This window comes from Mirounga angustirostris, unplaced genomic scaffold, assembly GCF_029215605.1.
Source record: "Mirounga angustirostris isolate CCGP_5_RB_7025 unplaced genomic scaffold, mMirAng1.0.hap1 SCAF_4, whole genome shotgun sequence".
NCBI lineage: Eukaryota > Metazoa > Chordata > Mammalia > Carnivora > Phocidae > Mirounga > Mirounga angustirostris.
Window position 1 is genome coordinate 118,089,498 of NW_026991712.1, and position 15,956 is coordinate 118,105,453.

The window sequence follows — 15,956 nt, forward strand, 5'->3', positions numbered from 1 at the left end:
ATTTAGTTTCCAGCACTGTTTCCTTGGGGAATGAGAAAGAGGTGAAGGATTAGAGGAGACAGAAGGCTTTTACTTTAGCAACATCTGCAGCCCCTAGAATCATCCAGCTGGCTCCTGTTCTAATATCCTCACTTGTCCCAGTCTTGAAACTTTTGTGTTACTTTCATCTCTACTTTTCTTTATTCTGCATTTAGTCCAGTTACCAAGTCCTCTTGATTTTTCTGCTGTTGGCTTCCCCACAGATCTGACCTGTCCTCATCACCCCTTTCCTCTCCACCACCGCCCTCTCCCGGGGCCTCTTGCTCGCATCGCTGCAATAACCTCATTGGTTTCCTTGCATCAGTGTCTCTCCTTCTCAATCTGTCTTCCAGACCAATTCCCAACTGATATCACTAAAACACCATTTATTAAATCATTCTTCTTAGGAATCTGGAATAACTCTACTGTTTATGTTGACATCAAACCCACACTCCTTTGCCTGGTTGCTGATGCCTGCTGGCCTCTCAGGTACCACCTTATTGACCTAACTTTATTTTTAACTGTCCTCAAAGAAGAAACCATCTGTTACAGTTAGGCTCACCTCTTCTACCTCCCCCAGCGTATCACACTTATTCTTATTTCTCCTTACGTGCCTCTGCTCATTCTGTCTTCCTTCACTAGAATGCCATTCTCATTTTTCTATTCTTTCTATTACATTAATGCGTTTTAAAAAAACTTTTTTGTGCACCCGATACATGCCAGCACTATTCTAATACTAGGAGTACAGTGGTGAGAAAAAAAAAGAATTTCTTGTCCTGGTGGAGCCAACATTCTATTTGGGGGAATATAAACCAGTAAGTAAATATGTGAGATGGTAAAAAGTACTAAGGAAAAAAATGATGCAGTGAAAGGGAATAGGAACTGCCAGAAGTGGGGAGAGTACAATTCAAAATAGGGGTTTCCAGGCAGGCCTCTGGAGGAAAATGTTCCAGGAAGATGAAATTCCAGGAGTATGAAGTCCCTGTCCCCTTGGCCCCCCAGCCTCTAAGTGCCAGGCATTTTCAGGGAACAGCAAGGAGATCAGCCTGGCTGCAGCAGAATCAGAAAGTGAGTAAAGAGAAGGAAGTGGGGTGGAGGAAGTGCAGATCATGTGGGCCCTACAGAGCTTTATAAGCATCAGGAGGGAAGCCTGAGTCATCAGAGAAGTGTCACGATATGGGTTTAATGTACAAACGGGTGACTATAGTTACCAACACTGTACTGTAAACTTGAAGTTGCTACGGAGAGTAGATTTTAAATGTTCTCACCATAAGGATAGCAACAAGATGGCAACTGTGTGAGGTGAAGGATGTGTTAACAAACCTTATTGTGGTAAACACTTTACAATACATGTGTGTCAAATCATCACACTGTATACCTTAAACTTACACCATGTATATGTCAGTGTATCTCAAGCAGGAAAGAAAAAACCCCACCACGGGCTGCTGTTTGGGAATACAATGCAGAGGGGCAATAAAGAAATCCTGTAAAGCCTAGGAAGCCTGGGGCACAACGTGCTGTCTGCTTTCATTAACACCTGCACCCAGGGGCTACTGCTCTCAGGAGATTCCACTCACTGCTTGTCCTATTAGTGTTTCTCTTGTAAGTCTTCTCTCCCCAGGACCATTATAAGCCACTTGAGAACAGGCACAGTACCGAACACTTCTTTTATATATTTCACAGGGCCTAGGAGATATACATCCTTGCCTACTGATTAGTACTAATTTGAAAGATTAAAAAAATATATTAGCAATCTCTCCTAAAATAGGAATCACAATGAGAAATGATAGACCTAAGCTTAGGTTGTGTGACTCTGATAAGAGACAGTGAAAGTTGCTTATTCTTTTAACCACTCTTGATGTGTTTATTCATCTGTCCACAGAAACTTTCCATTTTAGCTCACAGCTTATAACTTAAATTTCCCTTCTTATTCAAATCTGTTTCCAAAGGTATTAAAAAGCATATACCTAAACTAACCAATTCCACATTTCCCCGTTACTTCTGCCCACTGCAATCAATGTCTTACACATCAGCAGGCATTCTATAACTGCTTTCTACTAGGTTCTTAAGCAGTGAGTAGTGAAAAGAGACTATACAAGAGAAAAAGCAAGGTGCCTGGATAACTCGATTCTTTCAGCCTCTGAGTTACTGAAAATTAACTAACCAGGAAATTCCTAATTTACAAATAGGTTGTATTCTATAAGAACCACTTTCTGTATGAGAAGGGGTCAGCTGTCTTGACTTCTAGTTCTTTTCTCAAGGTCTCTAAAATTCTGCGTACATACAGAAATACTGCAAACTACAGAGAACCCTTCTGTCAAACATTATCATAATATTAAAGTTGTGAGTTGGTTAATCAGAATTGGTATGCATTTTTTTTCACTCAATTCATAAAACCAATAATGCAGTAAACAATTTTTTCCCAAGTTTTCAAAAGAGGAAACAGTATCTGCCAAATACATGGCACTGTCACATTAGGCATTACAGTAGAAGCTCCACGAGGGCAGGGACTGCTTCCCTCTTAGTCATGGCTTTATCACTAGTGTTCAGCACAGTGCCAGACACACAGCTGCTGAATATTCTAGAATGAGGTGGAACAGACTGCTGGGAAGTAACCACTTAGGAAGCCTTTCTGTGGGACAGTGTACTCAGTAACGAGAAGAATGGAGGGGGGCGCGGGCATCAGAAATACACAGTTGAGGGGTGCCTGGGTGGCTCGGTTGGTACAGTTGGACTCTTGGTTTCAGCTCAGGTTGTGATCTCAGGGTCGTGAGATCAAGCCCCAAGTAAGGCTCCATGCTCAGTGTGGAGTCTGCTTCAGATTCTCTGTCTCCCTCTCCCTCTGTCCTTCCCACTCATGCTGTCTTTCTCTCTCAAATCAATCTTTAAAAAGGAAAGGAAAGGAAAGGAAGAGAGAAGAGAAGAGAAGAGAAGAGAAGAGAAGAGAAGAGAAGAGAAGAGAAGAGAAGAGAAGAGAAGAGAAAAGAAAAAACCACAGGGTGCCTGGGTGGCTCAGATGGTTAAGCGTCTGCCTTCGGCTCAGGTCATGATCCCAGGGTCCTGGGATCGAGTCCCACATCGGGCTCCCTGCTTAGCGGGGAGCCTGCCTCTCTCTCTCTCTCTCTGTCTCTTATGAATAAATACATAAAATCTTAAAAAAAAAATAAAGTCTATTAAAAAAAAAAGGAAGAAAGAAAGAAAAAACACAGCTGCTACCTTAACTGAGAGAGCAGAGTCTTGTAATAGGAAGCTACGAGGAGGGGAACGCACAGGATGATGGGGCAATGACTCTAATCTTAAAACTGTGGGATTCCCTGGGAACCCCCTTACCATCTCCATTATTAGCCAGTGACCACCCTAAGTCATTCTCTCGGGAATTACCTCCTTCCCCATCATCTCCCACCACTGCTTCCTCTTTTTTCCTTCCCCCCAAGTCCCTGACATGTGGGACAGACAGCAATTCTTACCAAGTGGCACTAAAAAGGGGATATGGCACTTTACAAAATTCTTTTTGCTGTCTGGAAAATGACTTTCTGGGCATGGCTTTGGGTGGCATTTATATGTATGAAGTATGATTTTAACAAGCTAACATGTAACTCATTCTGAAGATGGATAAGACTATTATTTATATGTTAGTTATGGTTACATAGACATGGAGGCAAGAGATTCTAACAGAAAACAGGCATGATAAAAATAGCACCTGAGCCATTCAGCTCAGCCGGTTAGGAAACAAGCATCCTTTTAGGTTTGTAGGTTTAATTCTTTAGCCAACCAGGTAGTTTTGTACAGGGGGGAAATGTGTTCTACGGTCATGAACTCCACCTTTAAACCTAGCCGGGCATCTGAGCTGTTCCTCAGAAGGGCTCAGATGAAAAAAAGACAATCCATCTTCATCCCAAAAATACAAACTATTATTGACCTATTAGAACATGATCAAGAGGTTAAATAGCAGTGGTGGGAGATGATGGGGAAGGAGGTAATTCCCGAGAGAATGACTTAGGGTGGTCACTGGCTAATAATGGAGATGGTAAGGGGGTTCCCAGGGAATCCCACAATTTTAAGATTGGAGTCATTGCCCCATCATACTTAGTAGGAATCTGCGATGTTCTATAAAGATCAAAAGGCAAAAAATATAATCTGAGCAGCAGATTGGTAAGAAGATATTTTAGAAACCTTATTCTTGCCCCATCAACATATGTGGTAAGACAAAGAAAGGAACATGAACTGGGCACATGTCTTTACAACTACACTCTATATAGTTTGGATAAATGAATAAATGTCGAGAATGGTTAAAAGAACAAGTGCATACTCAGAACATCTGAAAGTAACCTTGTCGTCTAGTTGGACAAAGCCTACATGGAACATGATGAAGCTGCAAGAGGGCTGACTAGCCTTTGGGAAGCACGATGCTTTGTGATTTCTGCTTCATACTAGATTTAACCTCTTTAGGGAAGCAGCAGTCTCACTGGGGACACTGATATCTTATATATATTTATTCTGGACTCTCTTAGCCCTAAAGTTTCATAGAAACTTTCAAATCCCTCCCCATGTGGCAGGTTCCCACGAAAAAAGTTTTGCAGTGTCTTACAGAGTTACTATACAATCCAGCAATCCCGCTTCTATTTGCCCAAGAGAAATGAAGAGGTATGTCCACATAAAATCTATGTGCAAATGTTTTAGTAGCTTTAATCATAATCACCAAAAGCTGGAAACAATCCAAGTATCCACAAACTGGTGGATGGATGAAGACTATGGTGTATCCACACAATGGAATACTAGTCATCCAAGAACTAACTACTGATCGATACATACATTGAATGAATGTCAAAAGCCTTATACTAAGAGAAAGAAGTCAAATCCAAAAGACTTGGTGACCGATTAAATGTACGTGGTAAAGACAGGGGTCCAAGATGACTCTAGTTTCTGGCTTTGATGTCTTTTTTTTTTTTTTTTTTTTAAGAATTTATTTATTTATTTGACAGAGAGAGAGAGAAAGAGGGAGCACAAGCAGGGGGAGCAGCACAGGGAGAGGGAGAAGCAGGCTCCCCGCTGAGCAGGGAGCCCGATGCAGGCTGGATCGCAGGACCCCAGGATCATGACCTGAGCCAAAGGCAGACGCTTAACTGACTGAGCCACCCAGGTGCCCTGTGGCTTCGATGTCGTGATAAAGAAAAATGGGCAAACTTCCCCAAAGGGAATAATGGAGGCAAAGACAGAGTCTTGAGCAATACCTTATTAAGAGTTGGGAATAAGAAGGGCCAGCATGGATTCAGACAGAGAGAAGAAAAACACCAGTAAGACAACGTGGTAACTGAGAGAAGACAGAATTATAAAAGAACATAACACTGCTTTGTGTGAGACATGGAACCTACTGCTTCACATACATTATCATATTTAATCCTCACAACCACCAGGAAGTAGTTACTTTAATTATCTTCACTTCACAAATGAGGAAAACGCAGATCAGAAGTGATGTGGCTGAAACGGCAGAGCCAGTAAGGAACGGGGAGGATTTAACTGCAGACCCGTCTGGTTTTTGGAGACTGCTCCTAAGCAGTCTAGAGGATCAGTGCTGTAGAAAGAGCTGGTGTTAAAAGGTCAATAAAAAGGCAACTCTTGCATATCGCCTGTAATGATTACAATAACTTAAGAAATGTTTCTATAATGTTGTGACATACTTGCTGAAAGCGAGAGAAAATGGTGCAAACTTCAACTGGTTCAGCAGAGAAGTACAAGATAAAAAGGACAATCTCACATAAATCTATAGACTAACAAACTACATTAGGCCTAAAATATTGTCGCTTTATTACTCTCTAGGATATTTCAGACCTACTGAAGCATTCAGTTATGTGTTTCTTGTCCTGACACATCTGCTCTTTACTGATTCACCTCAATTGTTCTGAGAAAGACAAGAGGTGATATGGAGAACCCAGAATGACAGCGACAAAGACCCATACTCATTTCTGGGGACAACCACAAAGATATACACCTGACATGCACCTGAATAAGACTGCTGTATCAAAAATAATTTCCAAATATCTAAGACAGATGCTGACATGTCACCCACAGATAGCTAGATCACAGAAAATCTCAGCAGACTCTGATCGAAACCAGCATTCACACAGTATTCTTTCAGCTCAATATTATTCACTGTAAAGGGAAATGTCACTGAAATAAATGAAAGAGGTGTTCTAATGTTTTTATTTTGTAAAATTTGAAGAAAATCAAAGTGGAGGTAATAGATGCTGCTGGTAAAGGAGTATGAATTTAAAAGGGAGGATGATCTGTAATATTTTCACTGTTTATAATGAAACATAATGAACTGATAACTACAGAAAAAAATGGGGTTTCAGTGAACTCACTGAGGACAAGAACTACAACTTATTTATTCAACTTTATATTGCCTGCACTCTAGGACATTTTGAAAATGTCCAACCTATACAATTTCTTTTAGTGAAAAGTTTTAAATTTATGACATTAATGATATCTATATTATTTTAAAAATTGTGCTGTCCACCAACTGAAATGAAAACAAAAATTGAACACTAAAGAGAGAAATGGAAAAAGGAACTAGGAAATGTGCTAAAACAAACAAACAAACAAAAACGAGAATGAGACTAAAATAAAAAGGACCAAGACAGGACAGGAATACAAACTTGGAACAAGGAGATGTTTTTGTTATTATGCTAAAGTTCTGAATAAAACCAGAAAAATAAAGCTTGGCTTTATTTGGCTTGAACATGGCTTGAACACATATATATAGGCTTACAAATAAAATGTGTGCTTCTTAGTGATCAGTCTAAACCAGAAATCACTTTTTTTTAATTTTCTTTATCTTGCTTCCTGGGTTTCCTGGGATATACTGAGTTTATATGCTGTTTAGGGACTCTTTTAAGGCAACTGAAAATTTCTTGTCCTGACGCATCTGCTCTTTACTGATTCACCTCAATTGTTCTGAGAAAGACAAGAGGTGATTGTCTTAAGTGATTAAACATTTCTTTCACCAAATCCGACTATTTTCTCCTGAAGGCAAGTATTTTAATGGATTCCACAAAGTACCATGGCAGTCAAGAATATGTTTTGAAGAATAAAAGTATTCTAAAAATTGGTGAGGTGATTTTTGTTTCCTCTTCCTTACTCCTTCACGGTCAGTATGCCTGTCAAACTAAAATTTATTTTAAAAGATACTAGTCACATCTACAATAGTTCTTGACTATATACCTCAAAATACATTCTCTCTAGGTGATTTCTTTCAGGCGTTTGTTTTAAATCTTGTAAAAGTCTACTGAAAATTTTCACAATATTTTTCACTTCCAGTAACATGAGACCCATTATGGAAATATTCAAACCTTAAATGTTCATGTTAGTATTTAATAAATGAGATTAATCTTTTCAAGAAACCTTATACTTTTCCAACTGCAAGAACCCCAGCAAACACCAGAGCTTCAAGTACAAGACTTTTGCCAAAAGCAAAAGCACTCAATATATTATTTTAATAACGGAAACCTCAAGTATTAGAAACCAAGCTGTGTGTGGAAAAAATAAATCATTTAGGTGAAAGGGTAACAAACATTCAACTGAAGGATAATGCAGCCCTGAGGGAAAATATGCATATGAATGGAGTTTATGAAATTGGTTCAGTGCCTCTGTAAGGAAAAAATAATTAGTTTATTTTAAAGCTGCCTATAAAATGTTTTCAATATTGCAGTATGAATTATTTACAGAAAAATGTACATCAAACTTTAAAGCTGCCATTTTACTGAAACATCTTGAGTACTGTGGAACTAGAAATAAACATATATTGTTTCATGTATGTAATATCTGGGAGATTCCCCTTTAATTACAAGCTCTTCAAAAAGTTAAGGGTTAGTATCTAAATCAGTAATAATTCATTCAATTCTTTTTCATTTCAAATTTAGGAGGTTAAAATGACTGGGATATCAATTTAATTTTCAAATTTGACACAGAATGCTCTCTAGAGTTGACAAATACATGAGCGTATATTACTTTGAAGTCATGACTGCTAACGAAATGACTGAGGGAACATGTCTGAGCGTAAATCATTTTAAAAATACATTTTAAATATGTCTTTGAAGTTAGTACAGTTATTGGGGAAAAGATTTGGATTTGAGGTTTTACCATAATGCTACTCTATGTGCTACAAAAAACATTCAAATGGATTCACAAAATAACCTATGTTTAGAATATTCCTTTTGCCCAGTTGTCTGAATAGTACTTCAGTGTGGCACAGACTCTAGGGGGAGCCACACAGTGCGTGGATACCATGCGTAGGCCTGTAGTTCTATGAACTTTTCTTGAGAGAATTATGATAGAATCCACGCCCCCCAAAATATGGAAAATCGGAGTTATTTATCTCCAGTTTCAGGCAAATCACTATAAAGAAAAATCACTATTTTTTAAAAAGTCTCTTTTGAACATATCACAACTTTAAAGCGAAAACAAGGTAGCCCAAAAGAAAGTGTACACTTCACTGTCTCTTGGCTGAAAAGCAGAGGCATGGGTAACCAATAACTAGGTGATGGGGTTCTTTGCTTTCTCGGTCCTCAGTCAGTGATATGGTAAGTCAGAATCTGATTGGCCTCTCAGTTAAAACATGGCACTCTCCTAAAATAGTGTCACTTGCTTATACAGATGCATAAACAGAATAAGGATAAATAACTACCTGCATTTAGTCTGCTTTGAATTTCTAAAATTTCTAAAATTAATGTGACAGTAATCAACTTATGAACACTAGAGGGCAGTAAAACATTAGAAGGTGTATTTAAATTACATCTCTAAAAAGTGGCAAAGGCAAGCCAGTACATTTTTTTTTTGAATCAAAATCATAACAACTTAATAAATGTGTTTCTTTTTAGGTTGCTAAAGTACAAAGCATTCTTTAGTGTGTCATTTTGGTACAACTTACTTTGCAAAATCCAAATAAGAAACATGTCCATGATAAAACCCTGGTTTCATCTCTTTCCAGGAGGTTATATTCTTTACAAAGCGTACCTAAAACAGGAGAACACACTCATTACTGAAGTTCAATATAAAGGAAAATGAAATCTGATGATAGTAAAATACTTTCCATTTAGACATTTAAAACAAATCACACAAGTTTGACAATTACAGAGCTTGAAACACAGGTTTCAACTAAGGAGAGCACAGTGTGATCTGTAATTACCAATTCATCACAGAGAGAGCCATTATCACCACACTCAGAAAAGAGTGAGAGAGAACCCTGAAAGAAAAACCCACACAGTGCAATCATTTACAATGCTGCACAGTGAGTAATTCACATGAGTGAGGGGAGGGTGGGTACCAACACACGCCCAAGTCTATTTTTTACTCCCAGAGACATGTTATTCATAAAAACTCATACTTATTAGCGGCTCAACAAATAAAACAAAAAGTAATCCTTAAACCAAAATAATTAAAGAAAAGATGATTATCAGAGGGCTTTAAAGAACAAAGAGCAGATATTGTTAAGTTCATTGATAAAAAAAGATTAATAAAATTAGAGAGGTCTGTTCTTTAAGGAAGGTTCCAAATAGAATGAAAATATCAAAATCAAAATCAGTATCAAAAGACAAATGAAAAAGAAACAGAAAATTAAAATTAAATAACCCAAAAACTGAATCCTTAAAAAAAAGTTCACATGTTGAATATGGAAAGTCCTTATAAACTGCCACTTACTGATAAATTATTTCATATAAGCCTTTGGTTCTGTGAAAATCAATTCCATTATTTCAGCCAAAAATGATGGGAAATAGAAGGAAAAGAGAACAGGAATGGGAGGTGGTGGTTTAAGGGTACTTAAGGCATATTTAGCAACTCAGCTCTATTTTCCAGAAGCCCAGATTTAATGTGGATGTGATGGTGTGGGAGAAAAATGAGAGGAGACGGCAGATTGAAATCTGGGAAAATGGTGTTCTAGAAGCCACATGTTAGAGAGGATCGATAGTACCAACTTAGAGTACACTGTGGTAAAAGACTCAGGTGAAAATAAGAGTTAGCTATAAACATAAACTTCAAGGATCCTTCTTTCTCCCACCTTCCCTCAAGACAGTCAGGATTAAACTGAACCCTCCTAAGGTCACACTTCATGCAACATGTGTTCTTCACCATCAGGTGTAGAGCCCAGGAAGCTGGATAATGTCTGGACTGCTACAGGGCTTCTCAAACTCAATCACCTGGGACTCTGGTCAAAATGAGATTTGATTCGGTAGGTCTGGAGTGGGGCCCAAGATTCTGCACTTCTAACAAGTCTCCATAGGATGGCAGATCAGTGGACCACGCTGAGAAGCAAGGCTTCAGCATAGGTAAGCCCAGGAGCTACTGCTTGGTTTTATTTACATGAAGCTTGTTATTGTAGTGCTTTGCAAAGGAGTCCCTGAGGTCTATAAAAGCTCTTAGCAAAGATACACTCTCATATTCACTGCTTTCATGATAAGGAAAAAAAAAAAAAAGTGTACTGAAGTAGAACAGATTTTTAAAGATTGCCTTGTAAGCCACAATATATAAAACCGAAGTGAGGACAGGAGCAGAATGAACCCTGCCTACTCCGTCTCCTTCTACCCACACACAGTGATGCCTAAAGCATACTGGAACTAAAGCATTCCTAGAAACACAGTTTAAAAACAAATGAAATGAGAAAAAGGGTTGTTTCCAGTTGGGACTCAGGGAAGAGTTGAGTGATGGGGGAGAACAGAACAAGGCATGAAATCTTCCACTGCTGTCACCAACCTCAAGCTCTCTTGTTTACAGAATCAGCATTTTAGAGGTGGAAGGGATTTAGGATATCCTGTACTCTTATTTTATAGATTAAAAGGAAGCTCAAGAACCACATACCTTGGATTTTAGTCCACTCATCCTTCTATACCACAAGCTAATTTCCTTAATTTATTATTGTTCAGTTGAAGCAAAGTGGAAAAAAACCCAGAAGGATGTGAAAAGAAAGGTGAGTAGCATTTGTATCATGATTTTGATCAACAAACTGGGGCACTGAGAATTTTAGGTTTTATCTATCCGCTGCAGAGGAAACCCCTCAGATCTAGTCATTCGAAACTTATCACAAGATCTAAAAGCTCTGTAGATACAGCTCTCAAAACTGTTTTCCTCATCACATTCATTATAACCTCCACGTCCAATCCACCCTGTTCACTACCCTTGTATTGGACAACCATTTTTGCAACAATGACCGCTGACTTATTCTTGCCTTTTTACTATTTTGGGTAACCTTGGGGGTTGCTGAACACTGCTAGTCAAAACTGAGAGACCTGGTTTAAATGTCTATATAGGACTTCGCATTTTATTTTCTAAATTCATTACGAGGTAAACTCACATGGGTTATTATTGCTTTTAAATTCTCTACCCTATTACTGTTAAAGTCTCTCAAAACACACAGAATCTTTCTCTAATCTCCAACTACGAGAATACTGAAGGCACATATGCATATATGTGCATTTGTTTTTTTCTTTCATCTCATCAACATTTAAGGCAATGTGTTAAAGTCTCATTAATAAAGCTGTGGCTGATTTACAATTTGCAATAATCAAAAGATGCTGAGCTGAGACTGACCTTCCCTTTACAAAAAAGAAAAAAGTGCTAAGCAAACAAATGATGTCAATAGGTTCAAGTAGTGGTTCAGACTAATTTGGAGAACAGGCGGAGGGAGCATTTAGAAGTGTCATTTACAGGGGTGCCTGGGTGGCTCAGATGGTTAAGTGTCTGCCTTCGGCTCAGGTCATGATCTCAGGGTCTTGGGATCGAGCCCTGCGTCGGGCTCCCTACTCAGCTGGAAGCCTGCTCCTCTCTCTCCCTCTACTACTCCTCCCTGCTTGTACTCTCTCATTCTCTCTGTCGAATAAATAAATAAAATCTTTAAAAAAAAAAAAAGTGTCATTTACATACTGCTGAAATTCTATAACCATCCTTTGACCCCCTTTGAAGAGCAACCTTTTTAAAAGGTTTCCTTTTTGGGGTTCCTGGGTTGCTTAGCTGGGTTGTTAAGCAGCTGACTCTTGATTTCAGCTCAGATCACAATCTCAGGGTCATGAGATGAGCCCAGGGTCTGGCGCAACGCTCAGCGGGCAGTCTGTTTCCCCTCCCCCCTCATGCCCCACCCCCCTAAAATAAACAAACAAATAAAAAGTTTCCTTTTCAAAGTCTGAATTTAGCCATTTCTCCTTTTAGCCATGTTAGCTGATTCCCTCAGAGTGCCCCCTGCAGAGTTCTCCCTGCCTCTCCTCCCTCCATCCCCATTCTCGCCCTTTCATCAGTCAGCCCTACTCTAATTCCTGCTCTCCGATTTTCTGCCCTCTCACCTCTCCTGCACCACTCGCCTAGTCTTCCGGCTTATCTTCGGGTTTTCCACTGCAGTGGGGCATCCTGCTCAAGACCTCGAGATAAGGCTCTGGAATAGAGAGGAGTGAGTGGAAGTGGAGATTAGGTGAGCACACTTGCACGCCATTCACTGTATGGACTCTCACCGACTACATTTGGCACTAGTGAAAGGGAAAGTGGTAGGTGAAAGGAGCAAAGCATAATAGTGGCAAATGGATTTAAGGAGACAGAAGACACTGAACACAGTGGCTCGGGGAGAAGAAATAAAGTCACTGTAGTGAACTTATTCAAAGAGTATTTCCATACTCTGATTGAAATAGGCTATCAAGGACTTTTCAGAAGTAGTTGTTAGATATACTACATGAAAAGAGATGTTTTTATAGCTAGCCTGGAGCAGATCCGAAACTGTGATTTCTGTCAGATTTTATAACTCAAGCAGAGTCAGGCTAGCAAGTCATCAAAGGAGACCTTTAGGGAAAATACAAGCGATGTAGGGATTGGTGCTGTGATTTATCTGTTAGTAGACTCAGACCTGAACCAGTGCGACAGAAAAAAGCTAAGAAAGCACCATAACAGTGTACCTAGACGTACATTTCTAATAAGATTCGTCTCAACATTAATTATCTGAAAGAACTTGCTTTCACTATCTATAAGTAGGAATGTCATCCTGACAATCCTGGCCAAATTCCAGCTTTGTAATTACTATCTAGTGAATGAATACTACTATTAACTTGGGTAATTACTATATACCAAACTCCTACTCATGCCTATACTTAAAATAAACATCCACTGTACAGCTCTGGGTAGTTTTATGAGACTAGAGAGGAAGTTTTCTACACAAAAAGGAAAAGTGAATAACAATTGGATAAAATACAAGAAAGGTTCAGCAGCAACAGAACATATTTCACCCAAGTCCAGAACTGTATTGTTCAGTCCTTTTTGCAGAAGGGTGGGTGTGTCCCAAATCACTTGAGGTAAGGGGAGAACATATTACCATCAATCAGAGGGGCTCATTCTGCCAGTAATTATCATCACTGGCATTGTGCTCATTTAAGAACTACTTTCAGAACCTAATTCCATTCATTTGTTCTCTCATTCATTCATTCATTCAACAAAAAATTTATGGAGCATATGTACTATGTCTCAGACACCATTCTAAACACAAGGAATACAGTGGTGAATAATATGATGAACAAGGTTCCTGCCTTTTAGGAGCTTATACGGAGGAAAAGACCAATAGGAAACAAATAAATCAGTAACAGGAAAGATACAGAAAGAATGATGGTGCACAGTAACTTGGAAGAAGTATTTAATATATAGGATAGACAAGTAAGGTTTTCCTGAGAGGATGTTAAAAGGATAACATGAAGACAATAGTGAGAAACCAGGAGAAGTGTATTCCAAGACATAATGTTAAGTGCAGAGGCCTTGAAATGGGAAAGGCTTGGTACATTCAATGAACCAACAGGCCAATGTGGCTAGTAAACAAGAGGATGGAGTAATGGACAAGGGCTAGATTTAAAAGGGCCTGGTGGCCAAGGTAAGGAATATGGATTTTGATGGGGAGGTTGGAATATGAATTTAAAGACAAGTACTTCATCATCCTAGGAAGACTATAATATGCATCTTCTCATAACCCATTGAGAACTAGGTTCTAGATCTTTGCTACTCAAACTGTGGTTCAAGGACCAGAAGAATCAGTTTTGGCATCAGGTTCCATCTTAGTCCTTCCGAATCAGAATCTGTACTTTAACTGATGATTGATACACACATTACCAGTTAGGAAGCACTCATCTAAAGTGATGCTCTGAAATATCAGTATCTGCAACTAACATCAAATCATGGGCTCTAATGCAAAAGACCAGAAGGTGCCCTAACAGTGAATTAAAAGAAAAAAATTACTATGTTGTAATGTAATGTAATGTAACAGAGAATGCAAATTCTGGAATACTTCCAGTGCTTAGAAAGGGGTTAAATATGATCACAAACCTAAACAGATGAAGAGCAGAAAAGAATTAAGAAAGATCCTAAAAGACCCTGCCACTTAACAACTATCTGACAGTTACTTTAAAGACAAGATGTTCTCTACAACAGACATTTTCATGATAGCAGAGTAAACTTCATTTTCTAACTACAGGAGCTAACTAATCACCTGTCTCCTGACAATCCCTGCCTATTCACTGAGTAAAGCACACCTCACAGATATACCTCCCATGACTGAGTCTGTCTCCTTCTCATTGCTTACTCTTCCCATGCCTCATACTCTCAAATGCTTATCTTTTCATTTCCTTGTTCTAACTTTTCCTCTTATTTTATTCCAATTTCTGAATTGTGAAAGATCTCTGAACTGCAGAAAAGTTGAAAGAATAATATGGTGAACATCTGTATACCCATTCACTAAGATTCACTAACTTCACATTTTGCCATTTTTTGCTTCTCTCTTTGTTCTCTCCATATGCACACACACGCTTTTTTCTGAACCATTTGAAAACAAGTAGCAGACATTTTCGATCAAGGATCCAATTACAAATCGCACATTACATTTGGTTTTCATAACTCTTAGTCTCCTCACCTCACCTTGTTTGGTTGTCATGATGCTGATACTTTACAGGAGTTCAGGACAATTATTCTGGAGAATGCTCTAACAAGATGGATTTGCCTGTTTGTTCAAGATTAGGTCTGGATTAAACATTCTGGTGAGAAACATTTTGGATTAAATAATTTGGTAAGAATACCATAAAATGATGTTTTCTTTAAATAATCTTCATAGTTCCTACATCTATGCTTTATGTTCCAAGTAAATTACAAGTAAGCTTCTTGAAAGATGTGGCCTTGCTTTTTATTTCTTTAAGAATGTAGCACCAGGGACGCCTGGGTGGCTCCACTGGTTAAGCATCTGCCTTCGGCTCAGGTCATGATCCCAGGGTCCTGGGATCGAGTCCCGCATCGGGCTCCCTGCTCAGCAGGAAGTCTGCTTCTCCCTCTGACCCCCTCTCGTGCTCTCTCTAATAAATAAAATATTAAAAAAAAAAAAAAAAGAATGTAGCACCGTCTCTGTATATATTACATACTCAATAAATAAATGAAAACATGAGAGCAGAGTTCACAACTATTCCTAAGGATGGCAGAATATGCAGAGATAGCTATTATCCACTCAACAGTTTCATACCTGACTCAAAATATTTGGACTTTGCCTCTAAAATCTGAGAATAATTAAGCATGTGAACAGTTTAGCACAGTGCCTAGTACAGTATGTACAAAATACATCCAGGAAAGAGCTGGAGCTAGAGACTATTTCTCTACTCTGTCCCACACAAATATGTTGTAAGTGCTGCTCATTATGTAATCCAACTGCTTTTAAGATAGCGTTTATGCTTCTCTTCTAATGGGTTTTTTTTTTCCCTATATATAACTAACAAGCTATTGAAAGAAAAACAGAAGTTTTATCTCATCCAAATGCAACTGGGAAAATGTATCACTACATGATGCTTGTAAATGTCATATGTGGAGAGCTTCCAGAGACTCTTATTTCATGAAAAAAAAAATGGCAAATATCACTGTCAGACATCTTATAGCTGCCACACAACTTTGTA

General features: G+C 38.7%; 1 protein-coding gene across 2 annotated transcripts in view; it reads right to left on the reverse strand.

Moving 5' to 3' along the window:
* The window catches only part of HS2ST1 (heparan sulfate 2-O-sulfotransferase 1), a 171,574-nt gene that overhangs the window by 18,979 nt on the left and 136,639 nt on the right, over positions 1-15,956 (reverse strand). For both annotated transcript variants that reach the window (XM_045897276.3, XM_045897277.3), the window contains exon 3: positions 8,945-9,030. In XM_045897276.3, coding sequence (XP_045753232.1) covers positions 8,945-9,030 — 86 coding nt within the window. The remainder of the gene's footprint in view (positions 1-8,944; positions 9,031-15,956) is intronic.